At 55.7% G+C, this 17,697-nt stretch overlaps 3 protein-coding genes across 3 annotated transcripts in view; 2 read left to right on the top strand and 1 right to left on the bottom strand.

Annotated features, from left to right (window-relative positions):
* The first annotated feature begins 1,582 nt into the window (after window positions 1–1,582).
* On the top strand, window positions 1,583–10,927 carry C15H11orf95 (chromosome 15 C11orf95 homolog). The gene is made up of 5 exons (XM_030918249.1): window positions 1,583–2,343; window positions 4,530–5,027; window positions 5,575–5,961; window positions 6,229–6,786; window positions 6,988–10,927. The coding sequence occupies exons 1-5, from the start codon at window positions 2,205–2,207 to the stop codon at window positions 7,437–7,439; spliced, it is 2,034 nt and encodes a 677-aa protein (XP_030774109.1). The 5' UTR covers window positions 1,583–2,204; the 3' UTR covers window positions 7,440–10,927.
* LOC104672860 (collagen alpha-1(I) chain-like) lies at window positions 7,641–10,929 on the top strand. The gene has a single exon (XM_010376737.2). It carries the CDS (start codon window positions 7,670–7,672, stop codon window positions 8,594–8,596), a length of 927 nt encoding a protein of 308 aa, XP_010375039.1. The 5' UTR covers window positions 7,641–7,669; the 3' UTR covers window positions 8,597–10,929.
* A 10-nt stretch (window positions 10,930–10,939) lies between these two features.
* The window catches only part of LOC104672830 (reticulon-3), a 72,937-nt gene continuing 66,179 nt past the window's right edge, over window positions 10,940–17,697 (bottom strand). Inside the window, exons 6-7 of the mRNA XM_010376721.2 lie at window positions 15,314–15,372; window positions 10,940–12,692 (exon numbers count right to left, since the gene is read on the bottom strand). Of these exons, the coding sequence (XP_010375023.1) occupies window positions 12,647–12,692; window positions 15,314–15,372 (105 nt within the window). The 3' untranslated portion in view covers window positions 10,940–12,646. The remainder of the gene's footprint in view (window positions 12,693–15,313; window positions 15,373–17,697) is intronic.

Below are 17,697 nucleotides of genomic sequence, written 5' to 3'. Positions count from 1 at the left end.
GTGCAGCCATTCCTGAGGTGCAGAATGTGGGTGGGAAGGGGAGGGCGGAGGTTGTTGAAGGTGGCTTTGATACCTTTCTTTTGGTAAGAAAATTACCCTCTTTATACACGCAGAGCACTGGAAGGACAGACACCAGAGTCTCACCGGAGCTGGCCCTCAGCATTGGTTCCCTGTGGGGCGAGCAACTAAACTAGAATAAAGCACAGGGCCCTCGGCCCCAGAAGAACAGGCTTCTTTCATTTTAGGACATGAGGCTCTTTTAGCTTCTTTTCCTTTCTTTCCTTTTTTTTTTTTTTTTAAACCATACTACCTAGAAGAGTGTGAAGCCCAGGTCTCTGTCTCACTTTCTGTTTGTGTTCCCGGGCCTGGCACAGGTGAGGGACACAATGAATTAAGTAATCCCCCATCTCAGGGTCCTGCGTGGCACCCATCAGCATCAGGGCCTCTGACCCCAAGTGGGTGAGAGTAAGTGCAACCCCCCCCCGCCCCCGCCTGCCTGAGCGCAGGGCCTGCTGCGAAGAGAGCAGAGTTGTGTAACGGAGACTCAGTTTACCCAAAGTAGAGTCTCAAGCACGTCAACATGGGGGCTGAGGAAGAGATGGGACATTTCCGCGGCGACAGAGCCCAGAGGCACTTAAGAAATCTTAGTTTTGTCCCCTCCTCAGAAACACATCGGGGACAAGTTTCCTGTGTTCCAAGTAATTTAATTCCCATGGCTCCCGAAAGGCTGGAGCGGTTTCCTTTTCAGAGGCTGTGGGTGCCTCTGAAAAGGAGAGTCACAGGCAGTATCAGTCTTGCCCATCTTCTTCACTGCTGTGTGTCCAGCGTCTGAAAGCATGAGGGCACACAGTAGGCGGTGAGGAGCGGACGAACTGCCATCGGCGACCGCTGGGTACCTCCCCAGTGCAGGGAACAAAACCCGCCTCCAGACAAGAAGACCCTGCAGGCCTCCCGCACCCTGTAATTTGGATGTCCAGGAATCGCCTTTGTTGTGGGCGCCCAACCTCAGGCAAAGCGAGCACCTGCTCCTCCCGCCGGTCCTCGCAGGAGGACCCCAGGCTGCTGCGCTCCGGCTGCCTCTCACGGTCCCTGCGCTCCGCTTCTCGGGAGCCGGGAGCCCGGGGGCGCCCGGGGACCTGCAGCCAGGGTCCGCCCAGCGCTTCCCAGCCGTGGTAACGCGCCTCCCCAGATGCCCGACACCCCTCCCGGGGCCAGCATTCTTCGCTTCCTAGGGCCGGGACAGGGGTCTGGGGCTGCGTCAGGGGCTCGTCAGGCACCCCCAGGCCTGCGGGGGCAGGATCCTGAGTCACCGCCGCGCACGCCCTCTCCTCCCGGCTTCTATCCTGGGGCCACCTCCGCCCCGCAGGGTCGGGACCCGGCGCAGCCGGCTCTCCGCGGGTATGCTGTGCGCCCCTCTCCCCAGCCCGAGTCACTGCGGAAGCCGCCCCCACCCCTCGCTGGCTTGGGGGAGCCTCGCCTGTCCGCCCCTCCCATGAGAAGCTCGAGCTCTCAGCGCTCCCGGGCGGCTCCCGCGGGAGGGGGCGCGGCCGCCCCCACGGCTCCACCCTCTCGGCGGGGCCGCAGCCATCTGGGGCCCCTGCCAGTAGCGGCCGCTCCGGGGCCCGCACCGAGCTCGCGACCCGCTTGCGTGGCGGGAGGCAGCCCCGGGCAGGGACCCCGGCCTCCCCAGCGGGCGCTCCCGGCGCTGAGATACCCCGAGGGGGCGGTGGCCGCGAGCCGAGCCCGGGTGGAAGCGCGTCGCAGGGGACGCGGGCACCCCTCGCCACCTCGGTGACCCTTCGGGAGCCGGGACCGGAGCCCCGGAGGCGGCGGTGCGGGCCCGCGGGGGCGGCGAGGTCCGTGCCCCTAGCGTCCGAACCGGGCGCAGGCTGCTGAGCCTCGGCTGGGCTCGTCGCCTCCCGCCTTTCCCCCCAGCCCCCCGCGAGCTGGCAGGAGGAAATAGCGCGCGGCCCCTTTAAATTTACCCAGGAGCCCTTAAAGGAGCCCCAGGGGCCCCAGACAGGAATCCCCACCCCGGTCCAGCCCGCGCCGCCGAGCGAGCAGCCTGCCGTCCGTGCGGCCGGCCGCCCCGTGCATGCGCCCCGCGCCCCGGGGCCCCGCGCAGCGAGCGCTCCGCGCGGGCTGCCGCCAGCCCCGCGGCCCCGCGCCCCGCCGCCCCGGGGCCCCGCTCCGCAGCGCAGCGCATGGAGCCCGGCGGGGACCACCGGAGCCGGAGCAGCGGCGGCAGGGGCGGCCCCGGGCCAGCAGTGGCCTCGGCACGGGGCCGACGGCTGCCGCCCGCCGGATCGAGCGGCAGCGCGGAGCCGGAGGAAGACGAAGGCGGTAAGAGCTGGGGCCGGCGGCCCGGGCGGGGGCCCCGGCGTGGGGGAGGGGAGGGCTGCGGCTCGGGGCCCCTCTCCGCCGCCGAACAAAGCGGGGGACGCGGGCAGGGCGGCCGGGGGCGCCACCTGGTGGGCGCGGAGCGCGGCTGCAGGGCTGGCGGGGGAGCCCCCCGCCCAGCTACCGGGGTCGGCCCGCGGGGCTTGGGCGGCTCGCCTCCCCCTTAAAGGGCCCCGCGGCCGCCCGCAGCGCCCCGCCTTGGGGGCCAGGCCCGAGGGGCCCCACGGGGCAGGGCGCCACGGAGCGAGGCTGGTGGACTTGCCGCGGCCCCCGCCCCTTTCTCTTTCAGACTCCCAGGTTGTCTCCCTAATCGGGCTGTCTCTTAAAAGTCCGTCCAGACCCTGGGTCCCCTTCGGGGGCTTTTCCCCAGCGGAGCTGAGCTCAGCTCCTAACTCTGCTGTTGTAAATCGGGCTGCTCCTCTCGTCTCGTGGCCTTGTGAGAGACATGCACCCTTTTTCTTTTCTCCCACGTTCTCCCTAGGAAAGTGCATCGCTTGCGCCCAGGGGGCTCACACCATCTTTTCCCACCGCGGGCAGTTTTTAAAGCGATGGGTGCGCCCACAAAGGCAGATACCCCTCCTGCCCGTGCATTCTCCCTTCCCTTCTTTTCAGAATTTTTTTTGCCCTAATTTGTCAGCTGTAGCGGAACCAGCCAGTCTTCCTCGTTCGCTCTCAGAGGAGACTGTTTACTCATTTCCCGGCTGCAGGGTCACGCCTTAAGACCCTTGAAGGTTTCCTTCAGGCCAGGGAGACTCAGCCCGAATCTCCAGGCTCCCCTCCCGGTCTCTCCCCTCCCAGAAACGCCCCATCCCCTTTTGTTTTTAAAGAACCTCGGCTCCTCCCCCTTTTTCGGCTCTTAAAGGGCCAATCCACCTTAGGCTAGCCTGGATCCAGCGCTGGAAGGATGCTTAGAGACCAGCCAGCTAGCCAGTGTCTTTGCAGACAAAGAAGCCCAGGCCCAGAGGGTGGACATGACCTATCAAAGGTCACAGAGCAAGTTACCAGTGAAGCCAGGACTTGAACCCAAGCCTATGACTCCGAAGCCAGTAGATTCTATGGATCTACTTAAATGAAAACTGAAACAAAAAAAACTTCCACAAGGGTGACAGGAGCCCTTTCTGATCCTGTCTTTTGTTTTCCCAACCCTGTGATTCTCCACTGGGAGAATGACCAGAACCTGCCTGTGTGCCCAGGAGACCATTTTTCTAAATCAAGAGGGGTGGGGACTGTAGGGAGGGTAGGGTACTGCTCTGGGTGGGTGTCTGACACAGGGAACACCATTGGGTTAGTGGGGCCTCTCCAGTGCCCGCCCTTCTGACTGCTGGGCAGTGGCCAGCCCCCTGCCAGAGCAGCAAATAAAGCCCCAGAAAGACTTAATGGGCTTCAGTGGATGGTGGCCACTCCCTGCCGCAGTGTCATTAGTTGCCACTCTGGTGGCCCTCCTCCCATCCCTTTTCAGGGTCATTGGCTCCTCCAGAATCTGGAGAAGTTTTGGTCTCAGAAACTCCTTTCCCTGGAGATGTTGGCAGCTTTGTCTTGGGGATCCCTCCCATCTGGGGGCCTAGATTTGGGGAACTGACAATGCCTAGCCCATCCCCAAAATGGGACTCTCAGGAGGCTGTATTTGAAGCATTACTGGAAAAAGGGAGAAGACTTGTGGGTGGGGCCCTCCTGGCGGGGGCCCCAGGCGGGTGGGTCCTGTATGCAGCCCTGGCTGCAGACAGATGCCCCCTTTGTTTGTCTGGCCCCACTGCCTGCTCTGCTCCGGCTGGAACCGCCCTGGCCTGCTGCTCTCCCAGCTTTCTCCCTACAGCTCTTGTCCAGAAAGGGCACCTTACAGAGCTGGCTGGCTCCTTGGCCCTCACCTTGTTTTTTAAAAAGTCAGAGCTAGTTCCATAGTGCCCTGCGTCCTTTTGTTCTTGATCTCCTCTTAAAGGGTCCTTGCCCTTTGTAAAGGGCTAATGTTTTGGCTCCCCGCTTCTCCTACATCCCTTGTATTGCTGTTGCCATCCCTTTCCTGCCCCGGAACACCCCCTCCCCCAGCTCCCTTTCTCAGGGCTCACCATTGAAGCCCTCGCTTCTTTCCCTGGAAATCAGAGATTGAAAAACTCTCTCCCTTTCCCCTTCAGGGCAAGATCTTCAGCTGGAAGGGGGTGCCTTGGGGTCCTGGGGGAGTGCCCCCCTGCCCTCCTCCAGGGCCCGGGGACCAACATCTTCAGGCAGGAAATACTCAGACCACTGTGAGGCCCGGGCTTCAAGGCCTGGAAAGAGCCGAATCCCTGGCCGTGACCACCGGCGCTACTACCACGACCACTGGCGGCTGGAGTACCTGATGGACTTCAACCCTGCCCGGCATGGCATGGTGTGCATGGTGTGCGGCAGCTCCCTGGCCACCCTCAAGCTCAGCACCATCAAGCGCCACATCCGCCAAAAGCACCCCTACTCCTTGCACTGGAGTCCCCGGGAGAAGGAAGTCATCAGCAACAGCTGGGATGCACACCTGGGGCTGGGGGCCTGCGGAGAGGCCGAGGGCCTGGGGGTCCAGGGGGCTGAGGAGGAGGAGGAGGAGGAAGAAGAGGACGAGGAGGAGGGGGCTGGCGTCCCCGCTTGCCCACCCAAGGGTCCAGGTAACGCAAATGCAGATTCTGTAGAGGCGGGGGTCTGGGTGGCCAGTGGGGTGCAGTGGGTCAGCTGCTCTGCCAAGGAGCTGGTGTTCTTGAGCAAGTCACTGCTCCTTCTCTGGGTGGGGTCTGTTTATCGCCCTTATCATACAAAGGCGGGGGAAGGACAGTGGGGTGAGAGGGCCTCCGATGTCCATGGCAGCTTGGACGTTCTGTGGTCTTGAAGTATCAAGGAGAGAGGTTGGGCGACGGGCCTTTGAAAGGCTTGGAGCGGGGAGGCCTGGCTGGGGTGGGTGAGGGAAGGGGGGTGCTGGAGAGGTGTGGCTGACGGTGAAAGCCAGGGACAGGGCTAAATTCCACTCTGGGGGAAGTGTGGGTGGTGCTTGAAGTGTGAGCAGATGTGAGCAGAGGAGGGTTTAGGGAGGTGGAGTTAGGAGTTCAGGGGAGAGGAAGAGAAGGGCAAAGGTTAGGCCTGGGGCCCAAGTGAGAGAGTGGCTGTAGTGGGGTGCTCTGTGGGGCCAGCGTCTCAGTTCCTTCCCTCCAACCCTTTCAGGCAAAGCCCCAGCTGGTGGGGGCTGCCGGCGCCAGCGGCGAGGGGGCCCAGTGGCACCCCGGGCTCGGCGTCTACGCCTCTCAGCCTCCCGGAGGGCCGGGGGCAGCAGGGGGCTAGGGGCCCGGCGCCTGGAGAGGAGGCTGAAGGAGTCCCTGCAGAACTGGTTCCGGGCCGAGTGTCTCATGGACTATGACCCGCGGGGGAACCGGCTGGTGTGCATGGCCTGTGGTCGGGCACTGCCCAGCCTGCACCTGGACGACATCCGTGCCCACGTGCTGGAGGTGCACCCCGGCTCCCTGGGGCTCAGCGGCCCCCAGCGCAGTGCCCTGCTGCAGGCCTGGGGGGGCCAGCCTGAGGCGCTGTCTGAGCTCACCCAGTCCCCACCAGGTGCGAGGCCCATCCCAGGCTAAGACCCCCTCATATTGGGGCTCTGAAGTGGGGTCTGGCCAAAACTGGGAGGCAGGGACTTAGGGCTGAGGGCTGAAGGCCAGGAGCTGGCGCTCAACACACATACACTCACTCCGCCCCCAGATACAGACAAACTGGGGCCTTTAGCTTGGGGCTGGGGTGAGGAGCCAGGATGGACCCCTCTGCGTGAGCAAGGGCAACCCAGCCAGCAGGCTGAGCCCCTCTCCCTCACCCCTTCCCCAACAGGCGATGACCTCGCCCCCCAGGACCTGACCGGAAAGAGCTGGGACTCGGCCTCCGCTGCTGGAGCCCCCACCTCTCAGGATCTCAGCCCCCCAGACGTAAAGGAAGAGGCTGGCTGGGTCCCTGAGAGGCCCGGGCCCGCAGAGGAGGAGGAGGAGCTGGAGGAGGGCGAGGGCGAGAGGGCGGGGGTCCCGGGCCGGTCGCCGCGGGGCCGCGCCCACCGCCGCCACCCCCAGGAGCGCTGGCGGCTGGAGTACCTCATGGAGCTGGACGGCGGCCGGCGCGGCCTGGTGTGCGGGGTGTGCGGGGGCGCGCTGGCCTCGCTCAAGATGAGCACCATCGAGCGCCACATCCGCCGGCGCCACCCGGGCTCCACGCGCCTCGGCGGGCCCGTCCAGGCCCTCATCGCCCGGGAGTGGAGCGAGAAGGCCGCCCACCTGCTGGCCCTGGGGCTGCCCCGCCCCGAGTCCCCCCGGGGCCCCGCCGCCCCCGACACAGCCGCAGTCTCCGAGGAGGGGGGAGGGGACGAGGAGGAGGAGCCAGAGGAGGAGGAGGAGTGGGGTGAGCGGTGGGGCCAGAGCAGGCGGAGAGGGAGAGCCGGACAGGGCCCCGGGCAGGCAGGGAGCGAGGGTCGCGCGCTGTTGGGGAATAAGGGACTAGAGGATGGGACAGAAGGGCAAAGGCGGGGTGACCGGAGATGAGACGCGGGGCCCGGCCTGTTGTCCCCCGCCGTCGCCAATGCAGCCCTTTGTCCCTCCCTAGGCGACGTTCCGCTGTCTCCTGGGGCTCCCTTGGAACGGCCCGCCGAAGAAGAGGAGGACGAAGAGGACGGCCAGGAGCCCGGGGGACTCGCCTTGCCGCCGCCGCCGCCTCCCCCGCCGCCGCCCCCGCCCCGCAGCCGGGAGCAGCGGCGGAACTACCAGCCGCGCTGGCGGGGCGAGTACCTGATGGACTACGACGGCAGCCGGCGCGGCCTGGTGTGCATGGTGTGCGGGGGCGCGCTGGCCACGCTCAAGGTGAGCACCATCAAGCGCCACATCCTGCAGGTGCACCCCTTCTCCATGGACTTCACGCCCGAGGAGCGCCAGACCATCCTGGAGGCCTACGAGGAGGCGGCGCTGCGCTGCTACGGCCACGAGGGCTTCGGGCCGCCCGCCCCGGCGCCGCGCGACGGCGGCGCAGACCTCAAGTCTGGCGCCGTGTGTCGGGCGTAGCGGCCTAGCGGGCTCACGGGTCGGGTCGGGTCGGGTCGGGTCGGATCGGTCCCTCCTCGCCCTGTGCTCGCCCGGCACTCCCACTTGGCGGATCCTCGCGCCAGGTGTTAGAGCTTCCCGCGGCCGCGCCCCCCGCTGGCCGGGCCGGGCGGAGACTGGGGATCGGGTGGGGCCACCGGCGTTCGCGCGGTGCCGCTTGGGTCCCTGAGCCAGTCGGTAAAGCTGCGGGAATGCGCACTCTCCCATCGGCCCGGAGCCCTGCCCTCCCCGCGCAGGGCCCACGTTTTCCGAGAATCCAAAGCGGTCTCCAGGTGTTAGAACCGAGCGCTCCCAGCCGCACCCCGCGAGGGAATCCTCCGCAGGCCGAGACTGGGGGCGCCGTCAGTCAGTATTGGGGCTGCGCAGGCTCTGGCCCTGGCCCTGGCCCTGGCCCTGGCCCTGGTCCTGGTCCTGGCCCTGGCCTTGGCCGGGGGCCCAGTTCCCTGCAGCCTTGCACGCCGGCAGGCACGGCTCCCGGCTCGGGGTCTGCTGGCTGCCCTTCCCTAATTGGGATTCTCGGCCTCTCGGAGGCCCCGGCTGCGCACTGGGGCTTCCAGCGAGAGGCTGGGCCGCGGGGCTCGGGATCCTTCCCGGGCTGGCAAGGCGCATTGGACCGAGGGCGGGGCGATGCGCCCGGGGCCCGGGTCGGACCAGCTGCGCCTACTTCCCGGGCAGGCTCAGTGGGAACCGTGCGCCTGGCGGCTCCACCCTTCTTCCAGGGTGCTGCCACGCCCTCCAGGACATCTTGTAAAGGGCTTAGCACTTTTTTCCTTTGCTCCTCTTGCCCCGAGGGCCCCTGCTTACCCCTAAACTCAGAGTCGGGCGCCACCAGGTTCGGGGGAGCCCGGGGCACAGGCGGTCCCGGCAGTCAGCCTTCGATTCCCGCCCCATCCCCATCCCCCTTTGTCCGCGGTGGATGCGGCGACCATTCTCAACCCGCAGGGCCTGGGGCCGGGCCTCGGCCTCTTTTCCCCGTGGCAGCCTCAGGCCCTGTGGGGCAGGGAAGGGGCCCCGCGATCTCCCAGGCAGGTCCGAGAGGGATATGTAGATTCATTCTCCTGTGGAGAACAGGTGGCCCCGAGATCAGGCCCTTTTTTGCTCTTTGTATTTTATTTTGAAACTGTATTTAATGCTTTTATATGAAAGGGGGAGGGGCAGGGACAGAGGACCCAGTCACCCTTATGTGCAAATGTCTTATTTATTATGCGTGTATCAGAGATAAGCTGTGAGAGGCGGTGGAGGGAGGACCTGAAGGAAGGAGGAGCGAGGGCAGAGGCGGGGACGGGAGGACCCCAACTAGCTGTGCTGATGTTACTCTTGCTGGGAGACTCCGGGCCCTACTGTCTGCTCTTCACAAAGCCGGGCTGCTGCAGGGACAGTTCCCTCGGTCCTAAAGCCGGGGCGGGGAGGCTAGTGGGTGGAACTTGAGGGTTAGGTCTGGAGGAAGAGATGCCCTGGCACCGGGGGCCAGCCCCTGCCTGGGGGTGGGAAAGCAAAGGGCAAAGAGGAGGCCCCTCCTCTCACCCCTGACCCCCCAGGCCAGAACCCAAGGTTCAAGTGCCTCAGGCCCAGTCCCCTTGACTCTTCCTGTTTTGGAGTTGGATTTTATACCACGGATTTTATAGCATTTTTATATAATTCAAGATTGTCAGAATTGGAAAGGGCCCTGGAGATCACTAGTACCACCCTCCTCCCCTTCACAGATAGGTAAATTGGAGCCCAGGAACCCAGATGATCACACAGCCAGGTGGGGACAGTAGAAGAACTAGAATGAAAATTCTAGCTCCCGACTCAGTGTTCTTTACACAATACCAGGCTGCTTCCCAATTCACTGGTTATTAAAATTTGTCAGGCCTGCCGAAGGATTGACATGCTGGGCTGCAGGCCACCACAGTGGATATGTGACTCCTGAAGGTGGCAAAGCCCTGCACACTGTTTGGGGATGAGCACGCTGAGCTTTGCAGGGCCTCAGCTGGAAGGCGCCGTGGGCTCAGCCTTCCTCTCCCCAGCAGAACTGGAGGTGGGACGGCTGCCACCGGGCCCAAGGCCTCCTCGGCAGGGGGCTTTGTGCTCTTTGTTGTGGAGGCCACCAGGGATTCAGGAAGATCTTGAATGGGTTGTCAGTTGACTGAAAAGTAAATTCCCAGTGAGTTTGAACCTCCAGGGTTTTTGGGACAGTATTAAAAGCTTGAGAACGGAGATTATGGATGGCACCAGGCTGTGCACTGCCATTCTTTTACTTTCCTTCATGTATTTTTTCGGATCCAGAGTATTAACACCCTCAATATTACTCTGCCTGCTCAAAAACAGTAGGTAAATTGGGGCAACCAATTTATAATCACTCAAGCCCACTGCCAAAGTTCAGATAAGCCAGGGCGGAGGAGTTAGAGGTTTTCCCTCCTCCATAGGCAGGGAGAGGCCTCAGGAGGAGAGTGGACATGTTTACTGAGACAGCCCCAAACACACCAGCTCAAAGTGTCTCTCTCAGAGCAGCAGCATCACCTTAGGAATCTGCTAGAAATAAAAATTCTTGGGCCATACCCTAGGGTTACTGAATCAGAAACTTGGTTGGGGCCTAGCAGTCTGTTTTCATGAGCCCTTCACTGATCTTAATGCAGCTGAAGTGCTGGGCACCCGTGATGGGGAAGGGCTGTGGTCGTGATTCCGGTGATTTCTGCTTTGATGGAAGTTACGGCCTCACAGGTTAGAGGCTGCAAGTTGAGTTGGCCTCCTTGCCTTGGGATTCTGACATGAACAGGTGAAGTCTCCATGATTTTTTTTTTTTTTTTTTTGGTTAATGGTATGCTTGCTATTATGGCCAATATGTAAATGTTACTCTGAATACATATTTATATACCATGTTACTTAGTGACATTATTCAGACATTTGTATGCGTATTTGTGAAGTTGTTTGCATCAGTCATTTAAAGAATATTTCAGCCTAAGTTTTCTAAGAGGTATGTTGAATACATTTTTAAAAGCCAGCTTAAGGGTCACAGCAGCCTTAGTTTAGGAGAAGAGCTAATCACAGGTGACCACTCAAGTTCTTTCAATGAAGACCTGATGATGTATTTAGTTCCCATTTTCCATGGTGATTGACTCAATTTAAGTGCATTGTGGCTATATATAATTTACAGGCTGCTTTACGTTGCAGGTGGGGAAATCTCCCAGGCTGGTGTGAGGCCGATCTGGGATAAAAGACCCCCTGACCCCTCCTCATTCTTCTAAGGTCACCACCTCTTAGAGGGTCTCTTATTTTCTTTCAGAGATCAAATGCACAGTTACTCTCTACAACTAAATTCTGCAGTCTTGGGAATCCTTACGATTATCAACTATTAGTCACTTTTTAAAGCCCCCAAAGTGGAGTGAGGATAGGGGGAGTGGAAACAGTGTTTGGTTCTTACTTTACCCAAACTGTGTATAAAGAATAAAGTTAGCAGAATGATGCCACAGTCATTGTGATTTTTTTTTATTAATACCACATCAATTTGCAATTTTACAGGAACCAAGATTCAAGCTCCTTAGGTGCTACTGTATTTATGTTGCACGCACAGACACGTACACAGGGTTTCATTAGTAATTTTTCATCTATAGGTTTTTCTTAAAAAAAAAAAAAAAAAATCCTGTGTGGCACAAAGATCTCTTCAATTATCTAAACACAGCAGCAACAAAAGAAAAACTGGATGTGGCGCTTCCACTGCAGAAGGTCTTTTGGAGGGGAAGCCCAAAAAGACAATCACTGACTTCCTGGGAGGGCAGAGGATGAGGATGGAGAATGCACCTCCTACTAGGACATGAAACCAGTTAAAAGGGGGCTAAGAAAATAAGACAGAGTAAGGCAAGGGTACCTTTTACCCATCCAAATTCCTAACTAATTTTTCCAAAACGTGGAAAGACAATTTCCTTCCACTACTTTTTGCAGCTGCCATACTTTGGGACTATCAAATATCATAGTCCTTTAAACTCACCAGTGCATATTCCCTCTGAACGATCATGGCTATGAGTGAGAACCTGAAGGAACTCACAGATGATTTTTCTTTCAAGTTCGCTGAATTTTCATGTTGAAGGTGAAGAAAAAAACTCTCAAATGGGAATCGGAAATTTGAATCTCGGGAAAAGATCAAGAGAAGAATTGGGAAAAGATCAAGAAAAAAAGGCTTTCTGTATTTCACCTCTTGAGAATGTTCCCCCCACATACTGAGATAGGATCACAATAACTCAATAACTGAGGAGCCCACATGCAGGTTATTTTTTTCTCTAACAAGTTTACAGCAGTGTACAGCAGTTACAGACATTTATTTTATCATAAGAAAAGTACAACCATATTTATTAAACTTAAGGTGAGGTGGGCAGGGGAGAGGGAGGAAAGCACATTCAGGAATGAGTTCTCAAACTAATGCTCAGAACTGGTGTCCAGTGACATAGAAACCACTTTCCCAAATGGCAGAGTCTTTCCTTCCCTGGGGATAGTGGCAGAGGGAGTGGCGGCCACCGCAGCATTCCCGTTGACTCCCTCTCAGTCCCACTTTCCATTTCTATTCTTTTTTATCAGATGGCATTCTCGGAATCAGGAATTATCACTATCACCTATAAGTTATTCATCAAGTTGAAAGTTAAATCATTAAAGAAAAGGAATACCAGGAGTAGCTGCTCACATTGTGGGGCAGGAAGATAGGATTTGAGAGCTGCAAAAAATAAAAATAAAAAAACCAAGGAAGATATTACACTCCTGTCCCCAAATAATTTTTTCATAAGTTAATCATACTTCTTAAGGGTAAAACTATAATGGATAGCTGAGTAAGACTAGTGCTGAAAACTGGTTAGAAGGATCCAGAGGTGTTCTATCTTTCATTTTCTCTTTTACGTCCAATCTTCCCCTTTCAAGCTACAGATAAAGGCTCCACCACCATTAAGGTATTGACTTATCCTATGAATTTGATTCTTTCTTTATTCTTCTGAGTTCTAAGATAGTTCTTTTTCAGTCCATCAATTTTTGTGCTTGATATTGAGGGTTAAAGGGAAAGGATGGGAGAAAACACCAAATTAAAAAAAAAAGCTTGGAATGCAGGCTCAAGCTGACACTGAGTATGTTCCTTCATAGTACAAGTAACGACATTATAACTATTAAATGGTGTTTTAGTAACTGTTGCATTTCTGGTTTCCATGTAGTTATTCTGCCTTTTTTTTGGCGATTCCAGGGAGTTTTGCTTGGATCCTATTGAGAAAAAGAGGGGAAAAAGAAAGTGAAAACATAAGCATTTGATCTAGGTTTTTATTTTAACTGTGATGCTAGAGGACAGTCCTGGACTTGCATAAGCAATGTGAAACGCATTCTCCCGGCTGGGCGCAGTGGCTCACGCCTGTAATCCTAGCACTTTGGGAGGCTGAGGCGGGCAGATCACGAGGTCAGAAGTTGAAGACTAGCCTGGCCAATATGGCGAAACCCCGTCTCTACTAAAAAATGCAAAAATTAGCTGGCCGCATTGGTGCGTACCTGTAATCCCAGCTACTCCAGAGGCTGAGGCAGGTGAATCCAGGAGAATTGCTTGAACCCAGGAGGCAGAGGTTGCAGTGAGCAGAGATCGTGCCACTGCACTCCAGCCTGCGTGACAGCGAGACTCCGTCTCAAAAAAAAAAAAAAAAAAAAAAAGGCCAGGGGTGGTGGCTGGCTCACGCCTGTAATCCCAGCACTTTGGGAGGCCGAGGCAGGCAGATCACGAGGTCAGGAGATCGAGAACATCCTGGCTAACACAGTGAAACCCCGTCTCTACTAAAAATACAAAAAGATAGCTGGGCGTGGTGGCGGGCACCTGTAGTCCCAGCTACTTGGGAGGCTGAGGCAGGAGAATGGCATGAACCCAGAAGGTGGAGCTTGCAGTGAGCCAAGATTGTGCCACTACACTCCAGCCTGGGCAACAGAGTGAGACTCCGTCTCAAAAAAAAAAAAAAAAGAAAAAGAAAAGTGTTCACAAATTCAAAGTGCTGGGTTCACAGTATTTTCTGTGAATAATTCAAAATAAAAGCAGGGCTCATGCCTGTAATCTCAGCACTTTGTGAGGCCAAGGTGGGAGGATCACTTGAGGCCAGAAGTTTAAGCCTGGCCTGGCCCAGCATAGTGGGACCCCCATCTCTATAAAAAATAAAAAATTAGCCAGGGCATGGCACATACCTGTAATGTCGGCTACTCAGGAGGCTGGGGTGGGAGGATCACTTGGGCAAGGGAGCTCAAAGCTGCAGTGAGCTTTCAGCTTGTGCCACTGCACTCCAACCTGGGTGACAGAGTGAGACCCTGTTTCTAAAAAGCTAAAGAAAAAAGGCCGGGCACGGTGGCTCAAGCCTGTAATCCCGGCACTTTGGGAGGCTGAGACAGGCGGATCACGAGGTCAGGAGTTCAAGACCATCCTGGCTAACACGGTAAAACCCCGTCTCTACTAAAAAATACAAAAAGCTACCCGGGCGAGGTGGCTGGTACCTGTAGTCCCAGCTACTTGGGAGGCTGAGGCAGGAGAATGGCGTAAACCTGGGAGGCGGAGATTGCAGTGAGCTGAGATCCGGCCACTGCACTCCAGCCCTGGCAACAGAGCGAGACTCCGTCTCAAAAAAAAACAAAAAAGAAAAAAAAACATATTGTCCTTTAGGTATGGGGAAAAACAAAGTACAAAGAAAACTATTTGATACAGGGAGTCATAAAGATGTTTTTTATCTTTATTTTATTTCCTGATTTAATTATTAATTGGTTTTAAAAAAATGGGAACAGAGTTTGGCAATCTTAGAAAAGAAAACTTTGATCCTTAAGTTACTTATTTACTAGAACTTTTGTTTCTGAGAGGGATGTGTTTGGCTTAAATGAATACATGTGAAAATAAATGAAGGTGGGGAAGCAACCAGTAACTGTTTTTTTTGAGACGGAGTCTCACTGTCGCCCAGGCTGGAGTGCAATGGCATGGTCTCAGCTCACTGCAACCTCGCCTCCCGGTTTCAAGCGATTCTCCCGCCTCAGCCTGCCGAGTCGCCCAGGCTGGAGTGCAATGGCATGGTCTCAGCTCACTGCAACCTCGCCTCCCAGTTTCAAGCGATTCTCCTGCCTCAGCCTGCCGAGTAGCTGGGACTAGAGTTGCGCGCCACCACATCTGGCTCTGGCCTTGAACTCCTGATCTCGTGATCCACCCACCTCAGCCTCCCAGTGTTGAGATTATAGGTGTGAGCCACCACGCCCAGCCTGCAACCAAGAAAGTTTAAAAGCCAGTTCAAAAAGGTAGAGTAGCCTATGGTCTTTGCTACTGGAGAAGCTGAGGTGGGAGGATCACCTGAGCCCAGGAGGTCGAGGCTGTACCTCAGCCTGGGTGACAGAATGAGCCCCGTCTCCAAAAAATTCCACTGATCTTTTTTTTCCATTGATCCTCTTGTCTCAGCCTCTCCAGTAGCTAGGACTAAAGGTGTGTGCTACTATGCAGAGCTAATTTTTTATTCTTAGTAGAGACAAGGCTCTATTACGTTGCCCAGGCTGGTCTTCAACTCTTGGGCTCAAACAATCCTCCTGTCTCGGCCTCCCAAAGCACTGGCATTACAGGTGTGAGTCAAAATGCCTGGTCTGTTGATAATTTTTAATCTAAGATACAAAGGTCCAGAAGGCAGGGCCAAAAAATATATAAAGGATTTTTTTTTCCTTTTTACAGAAGCAGCTATAATAATTTCTAGTAAAATGAAACTATTAACCAAGGTTTTTATCAAAATGAAAATTACTTTCCTTGGCATCAGCATTTTGTACAAGGGACTACAGATAATTGGGGGAAAGGAAGCATACTTCATGATGATGTGGTCTTTAAATGTACTTACTTTTCAACAATTGACTTGGTCTGATCTCGGGCGATGCCAACATAGTGATCAATCTGGGTCTTTAAGGAAGGAAAACAGATTCAGTTGTGGTAACATACAGATCACCAATTTTCCTGAAGGCACTGCTGTTTTGTCTAGTTTAATCATTTTTTAAACACTACTGAGTAGTCTAGAAAATGAAAATACCCAGTTTTTAAAAGTTTTTTTTTCTGAGACAGAGTCTTGCTCTCACCCAGGCTGGAGTGCAGTGGCACTATCTTGGCTCACGGCAAGCTCCACCTCCCGGGTTCACGCCATTCTCCTGCCTCAGGCTCCCAAGTAGCTGGGACTACAAGCGCCCGGCACCACTTTTTGTATTTTGGTAGAGACGGGGTTTCACCATGTTAGCCAGGATGGTCTCCATCTCTGACCTCGTGATCCACACCTGCCTCGGCCTCCCAAAGTGCTGGGATTACAGGCATCTGGGATTACAGGCATAAGCCACTGTGCCTGGCCTTCTTTTTTTTTTTTAGATGGAGTTTTGCTCTTGTTGCCCAGGCTGGAGTGCAAGGGTGCAATCCCAGCTCACCGAAACCTCCACCTCCCGGGTTTAAGCAATTCTCCTGCCTCAGCCTCCCAAGTAGCTGGGATTACAGGCATGCGCCACCACGCCTGGCTAATTTATTTTTAGTAGAGACAGGGTTTCTTCATGTTGGTCAGGCTGGTCTTGAACTCCCGACCTCAGGTGATCCACCCGCCTCGGCCTCCCAAAGTGCTGGGATTACATACATGAGCCACCGCACCCAGCCTTAAAAGTATTTTTAAAACCTCTGGTTTTAGAATCCAAATTACACCATAAACATCCCACACTTTGTTCAAGTTAAAAAAAAAAAAATCACTCATCTTTTGCAGAGGTTAAGTCTTTGTAAGTATTTTCTTTAGAGACACTGGAGTATATAACAGTTTCCAATTACTAGAAACTGTGTGTCTAATCTATTTTCTGTGATCATAAATACATTATGGCTCTTGTGTAACACCAATGCACTTAATACCAAAAAGCCAAAAAGACACTTGATGGATGACTTAATCCATAAAGAATAATCTCAGAGCATCTAGTATACTTGGTACACATGATCCAACAATGCAAGCACCCACCTCTTCACACTGATGGATTACCTTAATAACCTAGAGTTTAAAGTTTCCTTTTAGACATTTGGCTTTTATTCATTTAAGCGTTTTTTTTTTTTTTGAGATGGAGTCTTGCTCTGTCACCCAGGTTGGAGTGCAGTGGCGCAATCTCGGTTTACTGCAACCTCCGCCTCCCAGGTTCAAGCAATTCTCCTGCCTCAGCCTCACAAGTAACTGGGACTACAGGCGTGTGCCACCACACTAGGCTAATTTTTATTTCATTTTTTTTGAGATGGAGTCTCGCTGTGTTGTCCAGGCTGGAGTGCAGTGGCGCAATCTTGGCTCAATGCAAACTCTGCCTCCTGAGTTCACGCCATTCCCCTGCCTCAGCCCTCCAGGCAGCCGGGACCACAGGCACCGGCCACCACGCCTGGCTAATTTTTTGTATTTTTAGTAGAGACGGGGTTTCACTTTGTTAGCCAGGATGGTTTTAATCTCCTGACCTCACGACCCGCCCGCCTTGGCCTCTCAAAGTGCTGGTATTACCGGTGTGAGCCACCGCGCCCGGCCCCACACTGGACTAATTTTTGTATTTTTAGTAGAGATGGGGTTTTACCATGTTGACCAGGCTGGTCTCGAACTCCTGACCTCAAGTGATCTGCCCACCTTGGCCCCCCAAAGTGTTAGGATTACAGGCGTGAGCCACTGCTCCTGGCCTTTTTGAGACAGGGTTTCACTCCCAACACCCAGACTGGAGTGCAATGGCACGATCTCGGATCACTGCAACCTCTGCCTCCCAGGCTCAAGTAGATTCTCCTACCTTAGACTACAGGTGCAGGCCACTGCATCCGGCTACTATTTTTTGTAGAGACAAGGTTTTGCCAGGTTGCCCAGGCTGGTCTTGAATTCCTGGGCTCAAGGAATTGTCCTGCTTCGGCATCCCAAAGTGCTGGGATTACAGGCAAGAGCCACCACCCCTGGCCTAAGCATTTTTTCAACTTATTACTTTTGCATAGAAAATACATCCAGGCCGGGCGCGGTGGCTCAAGCCTGTAATCCCAGCACTTTGGGAGGCCGAGACGGGCGGATCACGAGGTCAGGAGATCGAGACCATCCTGGCTAACACGGTGAAACCCCGTCTCTACTAAAAAATACAAAAAGCTAGCCGGGCGAGGTGGCGGGCGTCTGTAGTCCCAGCTACTCGGGAGGCTGAGGCAGGAGAATGGCGTAAACCCGGGAGGCGGAGCTTGCAGTGAGCGGAGATCCGGCCACTGCAC

Source organism: Rhinopithecus roxellana, chromosome 15, assembly GCF_007565055.1.
Source record: "Rhinopithecus roxellana isolate Shanxi Qingling chromosome 15, ASM756505v1, whole genome shotgun sequence".
Classification (NCBI taxonomy): Eukaryota; Metazoa; Chordata; class Mammalia; order Primates; family Cercopithecidae; genus Rhinopithecus; species Rhinopithecus roxellana.
Note: the sequence above shows the minus strand (reverse complement) of the source record. Positions and strands in the feature narration are given on the sequence as shown.